The sequence below is a fragment of the Acanthaster planci genome, linkage group LG11 (genome assembly GCF_054643075.1).
Source record: "Acanthaster planci isolate LZ-2023a linkage group LG11, COTS_SCS, whole genome shotgun sequence".
Lineage (NCBI taxonomy): Eukaryota > Metazoa > Echinodermata > Asteroidea > Valvatida > Acanthasteridae > Acanthaster > Acanthaster planci.
Window position 1 is genome coordinate 14163259 of NC_141787.1, and position 24733 is coordinate 14187991.

The window sequence follows — 24733 nt, forward strand, 5'->3', positions numbered from 1 at the left end:
GGCGCTGTTTATTGTTACCATTGGAAATCCACGTAAACATGGCGACTTCCAGTATCGCACTGAAATTTTGTTAAGACATGTAAGAGATTTCGCCAAAGTAACAGTGGTGAGTAATTATAGGCCCTATTTGATCTGTTACGCCCCAACCATAGCGTCTGTCAAAACTACAGTTGGGGCAGTCCCAACTGTAGTGCTGGCCCACGTATTGTTCTTGGCTAGTCCGACTGGCATGACTGGCATGACCGAGTAACGTTAGGCCTAACCACTATTTTGGACCCTACAGATCGCCTTTCAAGTACCTTCCATAGGCTTTTACTTCCATTCATTCATTTCACTCAAAATATCTCCTACCCCGAGTCAAAATCCTCCGAATTCACCTCTAAACATGCTATACAGCCTTTTTTTTTAAATTACAGGGAGTAATTGTAGAATACCCTGCCACTCTAAAAAACGACCCCTGGAATACCCCCATAGCTGTTGTGTCCGACGTCCCCTCCGCTCCCACAAACACCACAGAAAAGGGGCATTTTCGCCATAGGCTCGACATGATGTTTAACATGGCACGAACATGGGTTCTGTTCTAGTTGTGTGCCCATAGAAATGCTGTTCCATTTCCCCCAAGAGTTCTATGTAAGTTAGCTTACATACGTGTACCTTTGTTTTGAGAACCAAGGAAAAAACGGGCCAAAACCATGGTGTTTTCCAAAAAAAGGTGCAAATATTTCCTGATCAGCTGATCAGTGTCATGCGGTTCACATGTGTACTTGCAAAGATGAGCCATAAACAAATGGTCCACTATGGCTGCGATCGATACACAAGACATGGAAATTGGCTGCAGCCACTTTCCATACATGTGTGTGTAATTCTTAGCCGCGCTGGTAGAAATGGCAGTCGGCTGCGGCGCGCTGGGGGTCACACTGACCACATCACATTGTACAGTTTCAATTTGAACATAGCCGCCAAACTTTGAACCGCTCAGCAAACAGTCGTCAACACGCGTGTGCCAACACAGCATGCTTTCTGTGAATGGTCCGCTAGGCCGACGTGCCATAACGTCATCAACAGGACATCAACATTGAATTCGTCGATGAGACTGTATTCGATTTGAAGGGGAAAAGCCAAAGCCTATAGAAGGTACGTGGACCCTACTATCGCCAAACCATGTCCAAATATTTAAAAAAGGCGATTTGTAGGGTCCAAGAATACTGAGACTAAACCTTTTGTCAAGTTTATGCATCTTACACTTCACACAATTCATCTAAAATATGGCACTTCATCTATGACATGACACCGTAAACAATGACTATGACTTTGGCACATGCTGACACATGCACACTGGATGTCTGTGCTGTAGTTGGGACATGCTGTTGCTGGATACGTACACACTGGACCTCTTTGCTGTAGTTGGGCCGGCCCAACTATAGTTGGGACTGATGTTATAGTTGGGGCGTAACAGGTCTTTCTTCTTTAAACAAATGGTCTCAATACGAAAAGTAGATGATGCAAGTTGTTTCTCCCCGTGTTTGTTAATCTCTCATTTTGTTTTCTAAATAAACAATTTGGTATTTTCCCTCCCAAAATTTCTGGACATGTTTTTGCTTTCCGGATGGCTAATAGGTCACTAAAGGGAATAATTACTGGCGTTCGTATATGGAACTCTTTCCCGTTGCTCTTGAGAGCATGTTTGCATTGCACGGGTGTGTAGTCACATGTGATGATGATGCCTAACGGCGATGCCCAGTCAGGAATCTGAGATTCTGAGACTTCATTGTCTTGTTTATGTTTTAGCTTCTCCCGCAGCATGGAGGGCTCAGAAAAGATGTCAGGAGGTAGTCAGGAAGAGGCTACCACTGAAACTTCACATTCAAACCCTGTGCCTTCGAAAGTAGAAAATTTACCGGAAGAAACAGTTGATCAGGTGAACACCTCCCCCGGCCTGGAAGATCAAGTACAAACTTTGACAGATCCTGATGATAAGGTGTCATCAAAAACTGGGGAGAAACCCAGTGACAAAGACACAGTGACACCTGAAAACAACGGCAGCAGTCAGTCCTCTGAACAGGAGCAAAGGAGTAGCCCTCCAAATCAAATGGACTCTTCTAAGTTAGACTCACCTGCTGTAAGGACTGACTGTCCCACTGAAGGGGATCAGGATGGTACCACTGTAGAAGAGGGGGAGGTTGAACACGAGGGGTCAGCCAGCCCAGAGAGAACTGAGAAGAGTCTTGATAATTCGTCTCCTGTTGTGGAAGATGTGGGGAACAACGGGAGAATAAGGTGGACAGTCCGGTTGAATGTTGAAGCCGATGTTGCAAACAATGCAAGTATTCAAAGGAATGATGCCAGCCAAACACAGCTCAACTCCAGCAATCAAGCTGCTCTGGAAGAAGGTGTTATAGAACACTCCAACAGCACCAGTCCCCCTGTTGCTGTACCCGCATCTGACCCAACCGAAGCTGAGCAGGAAAACGGCACTGCGCAAGGAGTGGATGAAAAGTGCCCTCCCGTGTCCATTCCCACCCCAGAATTGGAGAGGCGGATTAGCGTGTCAGAGGTTGTGAAAGAGACTAGCAACTCGGTGACCCCGAGCAAGCCCGGGACACCCGAAACGGGGATATCCGTCAACACCAAAGGAGATCTGGGCCTTCAGTCCAGGCTGACCACCCCACACCCTCCCAGCAGGACCCATCCAGACAGGCCCCAGACCGAGGCGTCCGGCAGCACCGAGTTCACGTATGACGAGAAGAAGGACTTCAGGACACCAGACTACGAGTACGCCCAGACGCCCCTGTTCTCAGTCCGGGGCGACTCGGCCCTCCGGCAGGAACGGAGGACAGTCAGCCGAGGGGACAGCACCAAGAGCGTGACCTTTGCCGATGACCTGATGGGCAGGAAGAGTGCCAAGGATTACGAGGTGGAAGAAGGAGACGAGGAGGCAGGGGACTCAACCCGAGATGCAGGAGATGACGAGACCAGGATGCCAGAAGCAGGCAAGGGAGAAACCGCATCCACGGTCGAAGGTGAAACCGCAGCGGAGGGCGCAGGCGAAGAATTGCCAGAGGAGAAGGAGGTATGTTTGTTACCCCTCACAAATGGGAACCCTCTGCTGTTGAAACTCTGGCTGTGTCCGAAATGTTGGCTACGGCTCAGAGAAACACATAAACCTGTGGAAGCTGCTAGCTAGTGACTCAGCCATTCAGCATGTGTTTCTCCTAGCCGCAGTCAGTTATTTTAGCCTGTGCCAAGCCGAAAAATTTCATGGCTAAAATTCCCTTCAAAGTGACCTTTTTCCAAAAATTGAAAGAAATTAAACAGATTTATAATGTGGTAATATCAACAATATGGGAACGTTTTACCGCACACTTGGGCACCAAATGATTCTCAATGCACTTTACACCACATTTTCCCCTCTCGCCGGGCCCCAACGCATTCCTGTAAACCATTTCAACTCCCTGGGGAATTTACAACCATCAGTGTAACCATTTCAGGTGCTAACCAGGTTAATCAATCACAATTAACCCTCTGACTGGAGAGAGGCAAGTGAAGGTAAAATGGCTTGCTCAAGGACACAGCGTATGCCCCAGCGCAGGATTGGAACTATGACCCTATGATCGGGAGTTAATTTACAAACCCTAACCCCTAGGCCACACGTCCCCCATCAATGTCCATATGGCACCCTTACTTCTGTTTCACGGGCAATCCTTACTTTCAGGACTCTGCAACCGTATAACATGTATTTTGTAACTGCCAAACTCCTCCCCATGGTGACTTTTCAAGGCTGAAAAATCTCTGACTGAGAATCTCCGACTGATAAACACCTTGTTAGAAATTGCAAACCTGAGTGAAACAAAAATGTAGAAGGACCCCGAAAGTAAGCACTGCCGTCATTTTTAACCCTGCACTTGAAAAAAATACTGACACATTCAGTCGGCAGAGACAGCAGCCGCTGACCTCTTCCCGACGGCAGTCAGCGAGGAGAAGATCGAGGAGGCCAAACAGCGGAGGAAGGAGCGAGCTGCCAGCGACGCAGCGCTCAAGGAGCAGCGGCTCGTGGGGCTGTTCGGGGCACCACGGCTGGAAGAGAAGCACTCCATGGAGGACGTCGTGGGCAGCAGAGCTAGGGAGCAGTAAGTTGTATCTTCAGTAGTTCTCATTCTGTCTTGTCACCTGAGAGTTCTTACATGCTTGCTCTGTAACTGTGGGGGACAACACACGTGTTGAAGCATTCGTGACTTTCCTGTTTTTCCTCTAGCTCTGCGATACCATTTTGAACTCTTGGATCCATGTCTAATGCTGTTTAATAAACACTAATAACAGGGGTGTGATCTTGTGTGATTTATTTCCATATTTCAGGATTTTTGACCTCCCAGATTGTGGAAGTCAGATTTTAATTTATTTTGTTACCATTGAGCAGTTTAGATAAAAGGACCAAGTGCAAGATTCACATTATATAATATCTATTTGTGAGAAAACTTTTCAGCCCCTTAAATTCACAATTGTTGTCACTGTTAACACCCTGCTTGATATTTCCTGAATTTGGCATTATCCATCTGTCAATTATTTATTCATTCATTAATATTATTATAATATTATATAATATAATAACGTTATTATGATTGATATTAGCTAATATTAATTAGCTAAAGGTTCCTCCCCCTTTTCAAACTTTGTATTTTGTTTGTATTTAAATTACTGACCCTCTCAAGAATAGTTTCCTCTTTTGCAAACAAATTTTTTCACCAACCATTTTGTGCACTGCAATATTTTACTCCAGGCAAAACATCCCACATAACATGCAAAATCTATTATGCCTTTCCCTTGTAATGCTCCACAGCTTTGATAAAGGCTGCGTTTGCCTGTCTGAGCTGCAATACGGTCAGGCCGTCGTCTGCTTCGACAAGGCCATCAACCTGTGCTCCAAGGAGGTGCGGTACTACCTGATGCGGGGGGAGGCCTACCTGCAGTTGTGCGACTTCCAGTCGGCCATCTTGAACTTCAAAAAAGCATGCGTGCTGGCCCCGGACAACGACGCCTATTACAGCCGACTTGCGTTTGTGTACTATTTCCAGGTGAGAGATTAAAGCCATGTCTCTAATAGCTTGGGTGCATCTTGAAATTACACACAAGACTAAATTTAGTGGCTACGGCTACTAATTTAGCCGTAGCCAGGAAGTTCATTGCTACAAATAGCAATAGGCTATACAGTAACTAAGGAATCCTATGTCACAGTTGCCTAGAACAGCTTGTGACTAGATTGGGAACTGAGAGTTTCTGAGGACTTGTAGTGCTCTTTGCTTTAACTCTGGTCAGCAGCGAGCCGGTAATAGAACGAGATTTTTTACGTAGAGTGCATGTTTACTGGGCAAGGTTTTCTGAGCTATGTGATACCAGGCTCTAGTTGTTAGAATCTGTGGGCATCCTTTCATCATTCCACCCTTCTTTGGATCGCAGGGGCAGACGTTGTTTGACCAGTGCCTGTTTGCCGAGGCCCTGGAATCCTTCTCCCGCGCGTCTGAGATGAGACCGGAGATCGTTGGTTACCACACAAGGAGGTATGTATCGTGCACTGCAGTCCTGCCGGGAACCAGCCGGAATAACCGGTTTTGACCAGTTCAAACCTGTTCAAACCAGATCAGGCTTGCTCAGGCTGAGGTTACTGTTTTCTTCAATGATCTGCTTAGTTTTTAATTAGGGCCCAACGTACGTACACTCATGTCGTAAAAAAATGTCTCACTGGGGACGAAGAAGACTATGCAAGCGAAACGTTGTTATCCCTTTTCATTTGGTCTATAGTTCCATCTTTGGAGCATTATGTCATTTCATCCGAACAGTTCATTTGCCATGAAAGGCCACCATCCACCCCAAGCAGAAGCACCACTTCTTCGGTTGAAAAGAGCCAACGCCAACGTGACGCATGCATTTCCTAGTCCTTTGTGAACCAGCAAACTTCAGTTCCGACCAAAGGAGCCTTCGTTGCTGAGAAAAGAACACCTTCTGTTGGTCCATTTCGAGGCCTGTAGCAGTAAATTAAACAGGCATCACAAGTATTGTTGAGCGAAAAAGTTCAATGAAACCTACCATCTGTTGACTAAATTTTTTTCTCAAGCATTTGCCAAAGTTTCATTCTGAGAGTACAATTTCGGAATGTTTTGTCGTAGTGTGGCGTGCCTCGCAGCCCTACAGAGGCACGGCGAATGCCTGGCGTTGGTCAACAAGCGGCTGGAAGTGGAGCAGAACAACCCCGACCTGTACATCATGAGAGCACGCCTGCATGAGCTCTTCCGGAACGTGAGTGAATGAATAACGTTGACCGATAGATAGTGGTCTACAAAACTGCACAAAATGTCTTAAGTATGTTACACTTGCGACACCGACGATTAGACCTGTCAGAAATTGTACGATGATACCTTAACAAATCGCATAACACAAGGCTCCATCCCCCCGGCGTGACCATCGGCCTCTTGGAGGAGGGGAGCGATTGAGGCAAAATAGCTTGCTCAGGAACAGTTTGCAGCTCGTTTGTCGAAACTCTCTGAGGTGTCTTCCAACAGGTCATTGCATCTGTTTACATTTTTCAAAAGACTCGCGTTGCAAAAAACTCTGTGCAAAAGTTTTAATAGCCCGCAATCAGGTATCTCACAGTGACAGAAATCAGAGGCAGAAATACCAACTGGATAAACATTTATTTTGATTAACTTCGCATTCTGAAGGCAGACAAGACTGATTAAAATTCAATTATGCATGCTTATTATTCAATAGGGAGCATTTATTATCCATTCACATACATTCTCTGCCCTTCTAGACGTCCCTGTGCTACTATGACCTGAAGGACGCCATCGCCCTGGACCCCGGCCAGGCCGAGGCCAGCGCCCTCATGAGGCAGCTGGAGGCCAGGGCCGAGGAGAACCGCAACCACGCTGTCCGCCTGCAGCTGCAAGGGAAATTGAAGGAGGCGGTGCACAAGATCACGGAGGCAGTGGAGACCAACCCGGCCGTGGCCGACTACCACCTGCTCAGGTTAGGAAAGCCTGATCACTGTATTTCACCGGATACTTGTTGGGCATGCGAATGAACTGTAGAGGGCGCTATTCAGCTTACTTGTCTTTGTCATGTGAGGGTGCACTCTTACAAGTCAAGTCTAGCACATGGGAATGGAAGTTTCCCCTCCTTTGATAAGAAATGTTTGTTAGTAGGTTCCTTTTTTTCAATTTCTCCTGAAAGCAAGGGTTCTTTGGAAATGTTCTTGGAACCAAATCTTGTAATCCTGAGGGAACCTTTGGAAAGAAGTTTTGTTCAGGCTTAGACGGATGGACTGATGCAAACCTTTGGTGTTGGATTGGGATTGTAATGTGTCAGCTTGGGTGGAATTTGAACCCAGGGTGCAGAGGTGGAAGGCAAGGACAAGAACCACTGTGTCAGCCTGACTTCCAGAAGTCAGTCAGAACCATTGCTGTGGCTGCATCCCATCTCCATAGACACATGCATTACTTCTAGCCACAGCCAGGTGATTTGGACACAGCCACATTTAGATTTACACCCGTTGTTTTCTCCCGCCCCACACAGAGGTGCTCTTCATCGCCGTCTCCACGACTACAATGCCGCCATCGACGACTTCCTCCTGGCCCTGGACAAGACAGACCACAACGAGCAGAGCCGCGTCTACTTGGAGGCCCAGCGCCAGCTCCTGCTGACCTACAACGACTTCGCCGTGGAGTGCTTCCTGGGGGGACACTTTGAAGAAGCCATCATCCTACTGAACAAGGCCATCAAGGGGGAGAAGAGAGAAAAAGGGCTTTATATCAACAGAGGAGGTGGGGCATCCCAGAGGGAGGGGCCAAATGTGGGGAGGGGAGCTAAAGTGTTCCCCTATCACAAATTTTCGAAGGAGGGAAAAAAGGGGTTGTGTATTAATGAAGGAGGTGGGGCATCCCAGAGGGAGGGGCCAAATGTGGGGAGGGGAGCTAAAGTGTTCCCCTATCACAAATTTTCGAAGGAGGGAAAAAAGGGGTTGTGTATTAATGAAGGAGGTGGGGCATCCCAGAGGGAGGGGCCAAATGTGGGGAGGGGGGGCTAAATGTTCCCCTATCACAAATTTTCGAAGGAGGGAAAAAAGGGGTTGTGTATTAATGAAGGAGGTGGGGCATCCCAGAGGGAGGGGCCAAATGTGGGGAGGGGAGCTAAAGTGTTCCCCTATCACAAATTTTCGAAGGAGGGAAAAAAGGGGTTGTGTATTAATGAAGGAGGTGGGGCATCCCAGAGGGAGGGGCCAAATGTGGGGAGGGGGGGCTAAATGTTCCCCTATCACAAATTTCTGAAGGAGGGAAAAAAGGGGTTGTGTATTAATGAAGGAGGTGGGGCATCCCAGAGGGAGGGGCCAAATGTGGGGAGGGGAGCTAAAGTGTTCCCCTATCACAAATTTTCGAAGGAGGGAAAAAAGGGGTTGTGTATTAATGAAGGAGGTGGGGCATCCCAAAGGGAGGGGCCAAATGGGGGGAGGGGGGCTAAAGTATTCCCCTATCACAAATTTTCAAAGGAGGGAAAAAGGGGGTTGTGTATTAATGAAGGAGGTGGGGCATCCCAGAGGGAGGGGCCAAATGTGGGGAGGGGGGCTAAAGTATTCCCCTATCACAAATTTTCGAAGGAGGGAAAAAAGGGGTTGTGTATTAATGAAGGAGGTGGGGCATCCCAGAGGGAGGGGCCAAATGTGGGGAGGGGGGCTAAATGTTCCCCTATCACACATTTCTGAAGGAGAGAAAAAAGGGGCTGTGTATTAATGAAGGAGGTGGGGCATCCCAGAGGGAGGGGCCAAATGTGGGGAGGGGGGGCTAAATGTTCCCCTATCACACATTTCTGAAGGAGAGAAAAAAGGGGCTGTGTATTAATGAAGGAGGTGGGGCATCCCAGAGGGAGGGGCCAAATGTGGGGAGGGGGGCTAAATGTTCCCCTATCACAAATTTCTGAAGGAGGGAAAAAAGGGGTTGTGTATTAATGAAGGAGGTGGGGTATCTGAAAGGGAGGGGCCAAATTTCAGGGGAGCAGGGCTTTATCATGCCAATCAAAAGCTACAGGCATGTGGCAAGTGTACACTAGTCAAGAAGTTAGGGCTTCTCTTAGGCGGAGCCTGAATCTGAGAAGGCAGTACTAATTTAGTTAAATGAACTTGACAATCAAAATGACTGCTCGGATAAAGATGATGGGCTTCTTCAGCCAGAGCTGAATCGGAAAAGGAACTTGAAAGCCAGATGTTGCACAGCAAATTTTTCCCCAGCCCAGATCTGCCAGGATTAAAACCGGTCTCAAGTTTTTTGACATCACAGTTTGGATGTCGATCGGATTCTTAGCAGTTTATAAAGCAACTTTTGTGTCTTATGTATGGAGTTAAGTTTTGCTATTTCTTAAAGATTCACTCTTGTTTCTTCAACCCTCTCTGGACTAGACTGCTTCTTCCGTTTAAATGAGCTCCACTTTGCACTGGCCGACTACCATCAGGCTCTGGAGCTGGACAACGGCGACTGGACCATTCGATCCCGCATCGCCTCCATCCACAGCGAGTTCGGCCTGCTGGACTACGAGGAGCACAGCTACAAGGAGGCGGAGGCCCGCTTCACCGTGGCCATCCAGCACAACCCCAGGGTGGGGTCCTTCTACATCTACCGGGCCAAGGTCCGCTACATGCTGGAGGTGAGGACCGCCTGGATGATTCGTGCGCAAAGCAAAAGAAAGGTGTACACGTAGTGAGGTGAATCAGGTTGTGACGATTTGTGCCAAGTCTACTCATTTGTCGTAGCCTGTGTGATTGGGCCTTGAACTGGATGGGGTACTTATCGCTCCCAGCAGAGAACAATCTTACCCCAAACTGTAAGCAACATTTTTTAAACAGTAGTTTCTAAATTAACTTTCTGTTCAAAACGATTTTTAGACCCCCCAAGTCACCCTACATGTTGTTCTGTGAACTTCAATCTTCAGCTGAGAAATAATTGAACTTCTTAGCATTTGCGCCTGTAGGTATTTTTTACACAGACGTAAATATTATATAAATCAGAATGTCTAGCTTTCAGTTGTAAGATGGAAAGGAGCAACATTTGACAATGGAAACAAGTGAAGAACCGTGTTCAGTTTCCTATTGAAAAAGAAGTACGGACTATCAATGTTGGGGAGTGTGGCCTAGTGTTTGGGGTTTGTGACTTTTGATCAAAGGGTCAGAGGTTCATATCCAGCTCCTGGCAATAGGTTGTGTCCTTGGGCAAGCCACTTTACCCCAACTTGTCTCTCTTCACCCAAGAGTATAAATGGATAATGGGAGTGACTTGTTGTGGACAAGTAACCCATCCAGGGGAAATAGAAATATTCTTGGTCATTTCATGCGCTTGAAACCCGAGACCAACTGCAAACTGAGCAGCCATTGTGGATCATGAAAGACGTTACATTCAAAATGTGTTAGTGTTTTAAAGATGCTTAGATGTTATTCTGTTGCATCTTTCTGGTGTGACTTCTCTCTCAGAACCACCCCGGAGCCCGACACGACCTCCTGGTCACCCTCCACCTGGAGCCCAACAACGAGGAGATCCTCTCCCTCTTGCCTCGCCTCTTTCCGGGCAAGACCATCGCTGAGATTATGAGGAGCAAGGCTGGCCGCCAGGCCAAGGCTGAGGTGGAGAATGCTGTAGTCACAGCTTCCCCGGTCCGCCTGCCGGCTCTGACTGGGTAAGCAGGAGGGGCAGTTGCTGATGATGGGGAGGGTCGCTCAGCATAGAAAATGTCTGCTAAGCGAGAACCAGTTACCAGCTAAGATGTTATGTATTGTGTATCAGTTTTGACTGGTTCTTTGCTTATTTTGCAGAGTGCATTAATTTCCAAGCATTGTTTCTATTATTAAACTCCGTAAACTTGGACCCTTGTCAGTCTTCTTTTCTTAAAAATCTCATTTCTGTTCTATTCAAACTTTATTCTAGAATTTGTTCTGTTAGCTTACTTCTTCATCATTGCTTTATCTTTCCACAGGGATGCAGCAAGCAGAGGGGAACAGCTAAGCAGCCCACCACAGGCCAAGGCTCCAGCAGGGGCAGCTGCCAAGCAAGTGGCTTTTGCACCAGCCGCTGCCACTCCCCGTGATTCGGTCATGCCAGACCTGAAGGCGTGCATGGACGAAATTGGCTTCAACACTGTGTTGGCCAAGAAAAAGAAAAAGGTGATTGTTGTGTGTCTTTCCGAGCCTCCTTAGTTTGGACCAAACGTGCTGAATGCATTTTTGCCCTACTTATGAAATTCTTCTCTTCGTTCTGCAGATCTCGTCCCATGTGAAGAGCCTCCTCCACGACAGGCAATCTCTGTGGACTGACGCCCCTAAGCTTTGCCCTCAGCCGCCAGCCCGCCCCTACGAAGTACGCGGAGGCAATCCCAACAAGAATCAGTCCAACATAGACCCAGCCATGGGTTGGAGGTCATTCAGTGTGGGCGTCGGCCTGAAGTAGTCTACTTTTGCCGCAGGTGAAGTGCCCCGCCCAGCCACGTCGCCACACCCAGTCATGGTGCCAAGCTCAACCATAATTCTGCGCACAATCATGGTTGCTGCATGCTCTTCAGATAACCGTTAATGGGATGTTGTCGTATTTTCTGCGAGTGCCACACCCGCCAAAGTCGTCACACCCAATCCAGTGGCCACACCCGCCGGATTGCACATTCTGTATGTGGTTGCTTTGCATTCCTCCCGTACATGATACGCCTCACATTTGCTTTGTGTGCAGCAGTTGCCACACCCACAATCGGCCACGCCCACTTCCTGTTACTACATCCTATTACTGCCATGCCTTCCGTCCATTACTAGTTGATTAGGTGCTACTTTGATCTCCCGAGTACAGATATTCAGTGCTCATGTGGGTTTTGATAACAACTTGGCGTGTTGCAAGAGCTCAGCTTTATTTTTGTATATTAAGTAGGCCAGTGCGTAGTGCGATGGACCCATCCGTTACCCAGACCGGGTAATATATCATACCTTCTCAATCCGTACCATACCACACCTGGGATATCCTCGGTCAATAGTATGTAAATCCAGTCAAACAGTGCTGTAAGAATGTCATGACTTCTGCAGGAATTGACTATCGCACGGAGGGGGGTGTAATGCCCCCTGGGGTCACGATAACTTGATGACCTCAGCCCGTCCAAGAAAGAAGATGTCAAGTTGTCGGCGTTGTGGTTGAGTCCACCACAGGTGCCTGCAAGTCCATCGCAAGTTGTCCAGTAGTCTTAATCCTAGTCACCAGCTATTTGAAACAACCTTGACAACAGTATTGCTTACTTATTATTTCCAGTAGTCGTGACTGGTCTTTTTAGAAGGGCTTGTGATTTCCTCAACCATGTCTCTGCGAATAAAAGCCATAACCTATTAACTGGAAAGACACAGGGTCAGGAAGTTTGCCGAGGTGTTCCAGTGTCGATGTCTGTTGGATAGGAGTTCACTGACACGGTGACAGCTGCAGGATTCGATAAACACCGTACTCCACCAAGTATTGTACATGCGTTTTGGCCGAAATGACTGCACTCTGAAAATCAGTGGTTTGAATCCCGTTGTCAACTACAAAAAAAAAACCTAGCCTGATTGACTTAAGTTGCTGAATTAGATTTTAATCAATATTCAGTACATGTAACATTGTTATTAATTCTTACCATAAATTATAAAGGTTCGGAAGACCATCACCAGAATACAAGTTAGACCAGGGCGTTTGATGCTGTTTGATCATAATGCTGTACTTTCCAATGTTATGTTTAAATTGGTTAATTCAAAAAGTTATTTAACCTTGCAACTTCACACCAGAAAAGAGAGAAGTATTATTCTAACTGAAACATTGACGGAAAACATTTACTGTTAGAAATACTTGTATAAAATAAATATTCAGGTTTCCCTTGTACCTTTTACGAGATTGTAAAAAATAAAGCATCCGTTTTGCAAGGCCACTGAAAGATTTTGCATAAGATGTACTCAACCACATTGTGCTTTCCAAAAGAAATCATATTTATCATAAGCACCTGAAGTTCAAAGCCAAAAGGTTTTTCCCACTTAAATGTCAAATGAGCTGTTTATATAGGCCTACATAATATTGTTGCATATGTACAAATACTTCCTTATATATACATAAATAATTTTAGTACTGTATGGGCCTCTAGCTGCACCGAGAGAGGGCGCTATTTTTAGCAACGGAGGCTTCTTTGATCAGAAATGAACTTAGCTGTTTCTCGAACGACTAGGAAATGCACGCGTCACGGTTGCATCGCTACCAACAAAATGAACACTTCCGACCAACACGACTCTTTTCAAGCGATGAGGGGGCGCTTCTGCTCGAGGTGGAGACATGAGCATAATTTCTTTGAAAGCTTTATACCAGCATTTGTTTATCTGCCGCATAGAGAATGATGTATCTGAAATTCTGTGTTTCAACGACGAAAACATTTTGGCTTTGAGATATGTATTTGAGGAAAGCGTGCAAATCCATATGAGCCGTCCAGTCTCACATACGATTTTCACGTGCGTCCAAGAGGGCGCTGTGCACGAGAGCAAACAGAGACGTATTCCCAATCCCTCCATTTGAATCGCTCGTTTGTATGCATCAACTACGCTAGTTTCCATGACTGCGCAGGCGAGGCTGACAATAAATTCTGTGGTTTCTGCATAGATGAGAAAGTAAGCATTTTTAAGGTTTCGGGTCATTGTATAAAATGGAGGACAAGTTCTGAAATTAGGTGCGACAAAATACGGCGATGTTCGACAGATCATGAAGGGAGGAAAAGATCTAGACTTCTGCAGGTGTAAATTAAAATGCACGCCCGTCACGTTTACGGGCCTAGTTGACGCGGTGATCGGTTTTGGACCGGTTTGTATGATTCTGTTTCTCCCCAAAATATTCTAATGTCAGCAATGGATTCCTTTCGAACAAGTGAAAGAAGATTTGAATGTCAGCATGAAACACTGAAACCATAACTGTGTGATAGGGATTGAGGCTTGGGCAGTGACGCAATAGGGGTGACATTTGAGGGGTGGCACCCAGGGGTGCACAATTTTTTTCTTTTTTATTTGAAGAAGGCGCTGAAAACCGATGAAATGTGGCTTACACATAGGTAATGTATACAATCCAAATTTAATAGAGGAACCATGGGGAGGGGCTATCGGCTTTTACTGGGGCTTTTCCCCTGTGCACCCCCCTCCCGGGATGCTAGGTGGGGGGGATGCCTCCGAAACCACGCTTTAATTTAAACGCCGATGACAACGTCTGGTCTCAGCTCGTTCAACACCTCATGGGCAGCTCTCTTCCCAGAATACACCGCACCGTCCATGAAGCCAAACCACCGGTTCGTCGTCTCTGCCCCTGCCCAGTGAACTCTTGATGAAAGGAGGGCGAGTGTTGAAGGAAAACAAAAATGGGAAGAAGACAGTCAAGAAAAACGAAAAGGTCACGCTTAATGTTGACAGCGGGGAAGAGACATTAATGAATGAAATTCCACAAAGCCATGAGGTTTAGTGGATGACGCACATTTTGTCCACGAACGGAAAAGAGAAAGCCGTAGATTTTTCTCGGGTCAACCTGCAATCATTAAGCCTTGTTTTTAATAGTTTCAATTCGCTCAATCAAACTGCCCAGTGAACTCTTGATGAAAGGAGGGCGAGTGTTGAAGAAAAACAAAAATGGGAAGAATACAGCCAAGAAAAACGAAAAGGTCACGCTTAATGTTGACAGCAGGGAAGAGACATTAATGAATGAAATTCCACAAAGCCATGAGGTTTAGTGGATGACGCACATTTTGTCCACGAACGGAAAAGACAAAGCCGTAGATTTTTCTCAGGTCAACCTGCAATCATTAAGCCTTGTTTTTAACAGTTTCATTTCGCTCAATCAAACTGCTGTTTCTGCATCTACAATTCCTCCTCAGCATTAGATTAAACTTAAAAAAAGCTATTTCTTTAAAAGAATAAGAACTCTGTTATCCTAGTATAGAGCAACGGGATGTAACTTTTTGGATATTGTTTAAGAGATTTCTGACCGGAGGAGGCCAAAAACGCAAGACACGTTTGTGAAACGGGGAATAAAATCCTATTTTTTATATGAAAATCTATTTTACAAATAAACGGAATATTTTTGATTCTTTAAGAGTTATTTCTGACGCAACGAAAGACATGTACGCGGGCTGAGATGAGGACTTCCTTACGTAAGCTAATAAGTCCTATTGTTGGTATCAAACCTTGAAATGGTGAAGGAACTATACAGGTATAATTCTCCCCTAAAATTTCAAAGAAACAAGCACGGGGAAAAAAAGGTTGATGAGCGAGAACGGTCCAGCTTTTTATCTTGTGATAAACTGCTGCTTTGAGTAAAAGTGGGAAATCTTTTACAATTGTGACTCCACCCTCAATCCTCCCCATTTTGCTGAAGCAAAAGTCGGGAATTGCCAGGTATCGCTCTCTCGATAAAACCGTCAACGTTACACGAGAAATGAACAAAGTGATCATTACCTCTGAAAGGGTTTTCGTAGTGCCTGGAAGTAGCCCGTCATGGCACCGGGCGCCATGACAGACGACGGGAAACTAGACGAATATGACTCGGCGCCCCAATCCTGCAGAAAAAAAAACCACAGGAAAAGATGTTTTTTCGCTTTTTTGGCTATATGAAACTCCCCCGACACTTTCACTCGACTGTTTTCAGTTGTTAAATCTATCCCGTTGATGACTGATGGCTGTTTGAATGAGGATTTTTTTTCTTTAAAGAGCCTGCGGGGCAAGTTTGGAAATTATAATGAAAGAGAGACGATTTTTAGGAAGTATATCTTTTCACTTCCTTCTTAAAGTGCAACATGCCCCCACATTATTTTAGCCTCTTCTACTGGATGGAATTTTTTTGTTTTGTTTTGTTTTTTGTTCTAGATCAGCCCTTTCTAGCAAACAGTTAGTTAGAATGGGGAGTGCGAGTAGGGCGACCGTTGCTTACCGTGGAAATTCGACAAGCAGGATGGGGTGGAAGCGGTTTGGGGCCGGCTGGGCAGATATTTTGACACTTGGCGCGCTGTTTATTATAATAACGTGTTTTTATTCATTGCACACGAACAAACAAGCATAACTGTATTGTGGACCACTTTCCAACGGCTCTACGTAAAATCTAGTAAGGAGATTTTTGTTTCAGACTGGCTCCTGGCCTTTTTTTTGGGGGGGGCCTACTGTCTTGACAAAAAGGTTATGGCTATCCCACGGGATTCTTGCATGCACAATTAGGGAGTAAAGCAATATTCTAAGTCTTCATTCACCTGTGCTCTGTACAGAAGGCCTATAACTTCGATCCAGCAAGGGAGCAGAGCTCTGTGAACCAGAAACTTTATCCCTATTTAAACTCTCCTCAGTCCTCCAAAAGGCGAGGATTTGAAGACTGTCAGCGGTAAGTTTAAGTTTAAATGAACTTGCTTCTCTCTAATCACTCTCTAATCAAGGCGGATTCGTTTTTACAACGACGTCTCTCTGACTGTTTTTCATTAGCTGAAAGCTTTTTATTACTCACAAAGACAGCCATCAGAAAAAAATGGCTTCCAATTAACGAACGGGCACTCATCCCTATGTGATTTGGCTCAGGTTATGCATGCGTCATGCCTTTGTGAGATGTATGAGATGGCGTCAATTCCATTGCAAGTTTCAAAGTTTTGGGGCCGACATCATTCATCATAAATCTCACGTCACAATGACATACTGCGGAGTAATGAACACTCATGGACGTCTTGTAATTAGTTCAGCAGTTGAAGCGTGAGGGAACCAGTTATAGCAACGTGATTCACTTGTGATCTTGGCTTATCGTTGACTGCCGTGCAACCATTTCCCCCTAATTCTTGGTAGAGTTTCAGCGAGGTGCTCCTGTACGTAGAACCAAAGACGAGTCCAGAACCAATTTTGATGGTGTTTTGTTTGTGTGTGTGTGGGGAGGGGGGATATAATCTCGAAATTTCTTTACGTGACCATAATGGCCTTTCTCGGGAATAAGATTAAAAATTGAGGACTTTCACAAGTTTTATGAAGGAAGGGAAGAGGAAAAGTCCCCCAAAATCGCTTGTTAACATTAATTCAAATAACAGAAGTTTTACTCCTTTTATTGTTTGTGGTGTCGTTGTCACTGTTGGTGGTGTTGGAGGGGCTTGCAAATGTGGCCCCCTTGGATCTGGCAGTGAGTAAAAAACTAAATATTTCTCACGATAATTCTGAGCTCAGTCATCGTAGCTGTAGCGAGTAAAGGCCCCGGGCGGGACCAAGAGAGGGCACAATTTTTGTGGTCACGGAGGCTCCGTTGGGGAGAGCCCGTGTGAGAACCGCACTACGCTTGTTCGCGAGCGACAAGAACTACGTGCGTTGCGGTCGCATAAAACTGAACGCTCACTTCCCACTAACATGGCTCTTTTCAACCAATGAGGGGTTGTCTCTGCTCTAGACGGAAAGCATATCTGCACCGCCTCTCTGGTCTTACCACTTCCGTGTAGTCTAGCGGCTGCAGTGCCTCCACACCAAAGAAAACCTCGATTCCCTTGAGTATGGCTGTCTTCCTCTCCTCAACCTGTGCATGAGGAAGAGATCGACAGCCAGTTGTAGTAAATCAAGTCAAAAAGACAGCGATTGTAGTTAGAGTCCGTTTTAGGCTTGGCCGCTTGTGGATGGAAACATCACCATAAAACAACCGCGTGTTAATATGCTTGACCAAATAAGTAAAACTTCACAAACCAGCTAGAACATGTACCGGCCTTACCAAAGTTAGCAACGCAGTTCGAGCATTAACCAAGCTATTACGTTGGTCCACTTTCAGTGATCCTTTGAAGACTAGTCCGATTAGACGCCTAAATTGCCGTGGAACCAAACTTGCGCGCTTACTGAACACTCGTGCGTCCACCCGGTTTGAAAGTGCGACGTCAGTTCAGTTTAAACCACGCCCACTGTAATTGGAGTTACATTATGGAGCACCTTGTTCTCATTGGTACGATCTTGCCACGTCATGTTGGTTCCCAACATGCCTTGCGCGATCTAGTGAAATAACATTAACGTGCACGCAGCCCATGGAGTCGAGGTTGATTGAGGAGTTTCGTAATATGGATCCCTGGAACCAAGTTAACGCGCAAATTGAGCCGTTATCCAATGAGAGCTTGTGCTTATTGGTGTGTGTAAGTTTATCATGAGGAGTCTGTTTGTTTCACAGTGATCCTAACGCTGGTTCGCTCAATCCATTAGGCGACCTTTGGTGTCCGTAAACCAACGACGGATCACTGATCGCGATCCAGTTCCGTGTGAAACAAACACGAAGTCAAACATGAGGCGCGCGTCCATTTTTGGAAGTCACAACACCACGTTGGTCATCATCAATTCCATCATGGGCTGAACCTGAACTAAGATCGCACAAGGCATATTGGGAACCAACATGGCGCAGAAAGACCGTACCCATGAAACGAGGTTTCCTATTTGAAGAGGTATTCAACGCGCGGGTTCCACTGCAGAAACGGTTTCTGGTTCTCATGTTGCATATTCAGCCTGGCAATCTTACCGGAATCTCTCTCCACATCTCTGCATCAACTTTCCCAGACAGGGCTGGGCTCTGGTCCATGGTCGTGGCGTCGAACAGAGCGCTGAACGGTATCTGATGATCACAGTTCTCCGATGTCTGAGCCTCACCTTGCTGGGGCTTCTGGGCAGGTGACGTCACCCGAATGACATAACCACTGAACCCGAGCTTCTGCCAAAAGGCCTGCCACAAAAAAACAAACAAACACAATCTCCGTGTGGATCCAACTACTCCTAGGATGCCCCAGATATTTGATATGGAGTATAAGACCTCTCTCAATGACAAGGGCAAGTGCTAATCTGATACTAAATGTGCTAAATATCAAAATGAAAATCGGTGTGTACGGCCCTCTATAGAAGCAACGAGACAAAAACATGTAATGTACATTTTGAGGCAAACCTTACACCAAACAACGTTAATATTTCTGCAAATTCGTATTCGTCTTCCTGTGCGAACACAGTACACGGCAATATGACAAGACAGGTTATGGGTCTTATTTCTTTGAATTTCACCGCTATATGCAGGTCAAATGTATACTCTATGAAAGACAGGACTTTTCACATTGTGTACTGTGTATATAGGCTGGGGTTGCCATGGCGGCTTCTAAACATTCTCTTTTTTGTCCAGAGGCAAAATAGCTACTTGTAATTGCAGGTTCATTAACTGGCTTGCCGCACTGCAATTACAAGTACAATTACAATTGTCTGAATGTCTGAATTAGTCTTTTCATTAATCCCAGGGGGTTAGTTCCTAATAAGTGCGAGGAATGTGGTGTTTTTTGTTATTCAGTCATTGCATAAGGAACGAACAATTACGTCAACAGAAAACCTACCTCTGTAGGTTATCACCAGAAACTTAGCATTTGTTGTGCTTTGGTATCTTTCCTTTCCTTAAGTTCTCCTAATAATTTAAAGTTTAGCAGCAATGAATTTTTCTCAGACACATTATTTTTCTGCAACTTTGAACTCTTCTTCAATGTATGAAAGTTCTTTTCCATCCCTATTTGGTTACAAAATATTGAAAGGTGCCTCTTTTAAAAACCTCTAGGATTGTCTACACTTTCCTGCGCAACTGAGGGCGCTGTTGCTGTGATGTCATACATTTTGTTCAAATTGTGAACCTAGATGTTGCTTACTGAAAACGTTTCTGGGAGAATAGGTGTACAACTTGTGAACCCAAAATTAACTCATTGAAAAGGTTTTTGAGTACAAACCAATGTGATATAGAAATTCACTTCTTGGGATGACATCACACTTTTCTCATGAATATGGATATCTCATTAGCATAAAACCTAAAAGGCAGCAAAATACCCTTAAAAATAGTGGTAAAAAATTTAAAATAAGGTTAACTGAAATGTAAAGGTGCATTTTTTATGTGTGTGTTTAAAAATGCCATTGCAGCTACCCTTGAAAAAATAGCTACAATCAATTTGTTTAAATACAAACCTTCAAAAATTCACCTTTGTAACTCAGTTAACCTAAGTTTTACCTTCTTTCTTTCAATGGGTATTGAACTGTCTTTTGGTTTTTATGCTAATAGTATTTTATATTCATTGACAAAACTGTCCAGCCATGTCAGAAGGAAGCCTCAGTAGTGGGAGGGCCTGTTGAGCACAATTTGACCTTTTCTAAAGAAATAGGAAAAAGGTCACGTATGGTAAATATGAATTATGAATATGAATGAGGATAGGGTTAAACGTTGAGCACAAGTTGACCTTTGGTAGGGGTATAACAATGGATGACGGGTAAAATTACGGTAAGGGTTGACCTTTACTGTATAGGGTGAATATGGTGGATGAAGATCAAGCCAGGCAGAAGGCAAACAGAAAGACCCTCTGGGTCTATAAGGAGTTCCTGTCAAGTTACCTACATTTGAGGGGAAACGAAACTCACAAGGACATTGCGGATGATCTCGATGGAAAACTTGATAAAGGCATGAACGTCAACAAAGCCTTGAATAGAGTTTTGCCTAAGCATGCTGAAAAATTCGCCGGACTGTTTCATGACGAAGAGGAGCATGCCTAAAAGATAACAGGCTGTAGAGACAAATTGTTCCAAAAATAATGAGTACATGTAATAACTCTGATTTAAAAGTTAACAAACTTCCGGTAATCACCCTTGTAGAAATTCTTAAAGTTACTAAGATAATTATTGTAAAAAAATCAATGATGACCAACGGGAAACCAATATGTGAAATCCACTGAATTTGTTTTGTGTTATACTTATCGGTATGACTATCTATATATAACAGGTTTGCCCTTACCCAACGTATATTAATAAGCACTGTATGCTCAGTGCTTGTCCGAGAGCTTGCGAAAAAAACCTCACAAGCTTACTCGGGTGGGACTCGAACCCACGACCTCCTGCTTACTAGTGCAGATGTCTAATCCACTCGACCACCGAGCTTGCCGGGATCGGCTGGCCGGTCCGAGTCAAATGAAGCAGCGGGTACTATCGAATAATAATTCTCAGATCGGATATTGACCGGAACTTCTGCACAACATTCCACAGCACGACGAATAAATTTACCCCTTTGCTACGTATTAAAAATCCCCAACTGACGTCATGCCACCCCCAGAATTCTTAATTTTATATAATGTTGTATTTTACATTTAGGTTCTACAATAAAGAACAACAGTAACGCTCCGCTCTGACTGAATTTATGGAACGTATACATGTACAGGGTAACAGGACGTAAAACACTCTAGTTCAAAGGATTAAAAAAATCCAGCTAAGGACAACAGAGTCTTCTTCCCGTATCGATCAAATCTCGGTAGCCATAGTAAGCCAAACCCAAGACCGCTAGCATATGGGCGCCCTCTCTTCCTTAGTGTCCAAAGGTTTTAAAGTCAGACCAACGCTCACTTCCAACGTAGACAATGTAATCATTAACACAATAGTCTGCCGACACAGCTCAGCCGCTACATACAGTCCATTATCTAGGGATTTTCCCTCTCATTAACCGGTGGCACGAGCTGCTGTCTATTGTGTAGGGATTATCGCTTCCTACTTCCTAATTACGTTTGGAGCCTCACTGTCGACCCACGGACTGATGTGTAGGGATGAGGACTTTAATTGCTTTGTTTACGTCCGGACTTCCAGCCGGGGCTGTGGGTCTTTTGTGTTGGGAAAAAATTTTAAGAGTTAGGGTCAAACTGTGCCGAAAATTTTGAACCCACTGTGTTCATATTCATATATCCAATATTCACCCTATACAGTAAAGGTCAACCCTTACCGTAATTTTACCCTCATCCATTGTTATACCCCTACCAAAGGTCAACTTGTGCTCTACGTTTAACTCTATCCTCATTCATATTCATAATTCATATTTATCATACGTGACCTTTTCCTATTTCTTTAGAAAAGGTCAAATTGTGCTCAACAGGCCTCCCTCACTACTAGCCTCAACGTTACATTGGTTTGTTTGTACACAGAAAAGTCCTGCATTTTTGTAGATTTTGCTGGGCAATTTTTTTCCTCTTTGCTGATTCATTGCTGTTTATGTGAATAACAACGGAAACATCATTCCCTTGTTGACATCACAGCACCAGCGCCCTCAGTCGTCCAGGAAGGCATGGGCAATTTTTTACGTTTTTAAAATTGTGCTTTTCAGTGTATTTAACCGAAAATTAACATCAAATAATGTTCATACATTTGAGAAAAGTATGAGATTGCAGAAAAATTGGGGCAACAGAAATTCATTGCTACTTCACTTTGAGGTATACTTTTCATTTTATCGCCTGTCTGCGTAAATTTCTACATTCTTTGTTTATACTTTACATATATATTAACTTTTTAAAGTTTTATTAGTAACTGCGTCTCTTTGTACCTTCGTTAAATTTGTAAGTGTTTATCAATTGGTGACAGTTGATAGGCTTATGGTTTCCGTTGCGTATCCCGAGCGGATCGGACAAGGGGCGTGTATTTTTCATTGTTGGAGAATGTGATTTCCCCCCCCCCGACACGTGATTTAATTAAAGGAGCCATCTTTTTTAGAAACAGCACTAGCAACGGATGAAATCAAGGAATTTCCGAGAAGTGGCAAATCGACATAAACATGCCACTCTTAGTTTCGAACAAACCAATTGTGTATGTTCGTGACAAACCTCTTTGTAGGTGACCACAAAGCAGAGGGAATTCCCGGCGGGCATTCGCTGCAAGAGATTGTCCCGTTCCTTAGCCATCGGTGGGGAGAAGTTGATCTTTGCTGCCAAGACAATGACGTTCGAAATAACTTGTTTTTATAAAGCCAAGCAATTATATAATGACTGCGCCAAAATGACTCGACAGCAAGCATAAAACTAAAGCCAAGGGAGAGGCATTCACATAAGGGCCGTCCACATACGTACTCATACAATGTCGACTTTTCGACCCCCCTCCCGTGCGCATGCGCATTGCATGTTTCTTGTTTACTTATCAGACTATAAGTGCGGACTTGAGGGGACAACCATGCCCCCCCCCAAAAAAAAACAGAAAGGAGCCACAAATTTAAATGTGAGAGAAAGGCGATTTGTGTGAGGTCAATTTCATAGCTATTCCTTCCAAAAGCCTGTAAAGAATGTAACTAGGCCTTTTCTCGACCTAGGTTGGCTTCGAACCCGGGTGACACGGGTGAAAGGCAAGGAAAGCACCCCTTAAGTCTGATTTACAAAGCGGTTGTTAAGCTTCCATTTTTTTAATCCATAGACGTCCCACTGACCTGCAAATTTAGGGGGCAGCGCCACGACGACCCGCTCGCATCGATATCGCTTCCCGCCCAGCGTCTGTACCGTGACTTGCTCGTCGCTGTCCTTCTGGTTGATTGAGATGACGGGGTCGCCTAACCTGAGGTAAGAGCGGCCAACCATGTCTGCCAGGATCTCACAGAGTCGCTGCGTGCCACCCTTTGGTTGTCGGGGAAGAATAGTTATTGTCGCCAATTGTTTAAGTCGTTTTGGTGCCTTTTGCTTTTATGCTAATAAGATTTCCATATTCATAAGCAAACTGTTATGTCATCCGGGGAAGAGTGTCTCAATGTAAAATTGGGTTTGCGCATAAAATAAATACTGGATTTTACAAAACAGATGTTGCTTGCATGAATTCTCTTTCCTTTGGTGATTCATTGTACATAGCAAAAAGCAAGCAAGCAACCCTTCTCAAAACGTAAGTAATTTCTTGGCTCATAGTTAGAACAGAAAACCCTATGCACTGAACCACGTCTTCCGTGGATGGCATCACAGAACAGCGCCATCAATAGCCACTAAAGAATGAATGGGTGCACTTTTTAGTACATATATTGTTTTCATACACTGAAGAGGAGCAGACAGTTGGAAATAATGTACTTTAGAAAAATTCATTGCTGCTTCCTTTTACTGCTGCCTTGTTCGCTCCATATTTATTCCCATTTTTGTTCTTTATGACTGGTTTGTCTCTGTGCATCTGCCTGTCCGTCATTCTCTCTAATGGCTGACACTGAGAGACAGCGGTTACACCTGACGCGCGTCATTTCCGTAGGGAGCGTCAATATTTGGAACAGCTAGCCTTGGTGCCCACGCATCATTTTTAGACTCACCCTTATTCGGAATTCCCGCGCTGTCTCACTTCCGATCTCGAACATGGAGTGCCACCCCCCGGCGCTGCTGAGCGCATACAGGAAGAAAAGTGTTGACATCTCGCCGGGTGGGACTCCAAACAGAATCCTGATCTGGGCGTCAAAATACTGCTGAGCGGCTATTGCGGTGTAGTACGCATAAAAGACGATATCATCAAGCACATTAACATTTTACGCTCAAGATATAAAATTTAGCTTTGACGAGAATCCGTTGTGCGGGGAGTAAACAAAACATTACACATGTTAAAAACAAAAGAAACAAAATAAAGAGACTCAAAGGTGAACACTGTTGAGTGACATTATCGCACCAAGATTTGCTTTAGGGATTTGAAAGCGTCGCAAAGCGTCAATTAATGTCCAGACCCGCCACCTGTTCCCGATGATTATTTCCTCAATTTCGAGATTTCAACCTCTGCTGCTGAAGAAATACGGTATCTGTTTTTAGAGTGTGTGTCTGGGGAGGAAGTGAATTGTTGCGCAGATGTTATAATAAGACCGCTGGGGATGTAGAACCAGCAAGCATAGAATTCGCGCGGTATCAGCCGCGGATGATGGGGAAATTCGCGCAGGTGGCTCCCAAG

General features: G+C 44.9%; 2 protein-coding genes across 4 annotated transcripts in view; one reads left to right on the plus strand and one right to left on the minus strand.

Annotated features, from left to right (window-relative positions):
- LOC110976332 (uncharacterized) lies at positions 1–12957 on the plus strand. The gene is made up of 12 exons (XM_087143679.1): positions 1–106; positions 1789–3070; positions 3928–4127; positions 4835–5069; positions 5452–5552; positions 6159–6288; positions 6803–7017; positions 7564–7811; positions 9437–9681; positions 10502–10704; positions 11002–11188; positions 11286–12957. Exons 2-12 carry the CDS (start codon positions 1802–1804, stop codon positions 11469–11471), a joined length of 3219 nt encoding a protein of 1072 aa, XP_086999805.1. The 5' UTR covers positions 1–106; positions 1789–1801; the 3' UTR covers positions 11472–12957.
- Positions 12601–24733, minus strand: part of LOC110976331 (putative flavin-containing monoamine oxidase A) — a 22337-nt gene continuing 10204 nt past the window's right edge. For 2 of the 3 annotated variants that reach the window (XM_022229515.2, XM_022229514.2), the window contains exons 7-13: positions 24114–24271; positions 23262–23445; positions 22669–22769; positions 18546–18746; positions 17484–17570; positions 15500–15600; positions 12601–14371 (exon numbers count right to left, since the gene is read on the minus strand). In XM_022229515.2, the coding sequence (XP_022085207.2) occupies positions 14242–14371; positions 15500–15600; positions 17484–17570; positions 18546–18746; positions 22669–22769; positions 23262–23445; positions 24114–24271 (962 nt within the window). In that variant the 3' untranslated portion in view covers positions 12601–14241. Of the gene's footprint in view, positions 14372–14602; positions 14637–15499; positions 15601–17483; positions 17571–18545; positions 18747–22668; positions 22770–23261; positions 23446–24113; positions 24272–24733 lie in introns of those variants that run through there. The other variant, XM_022229517.2, reaches the window with a different exon arrangement.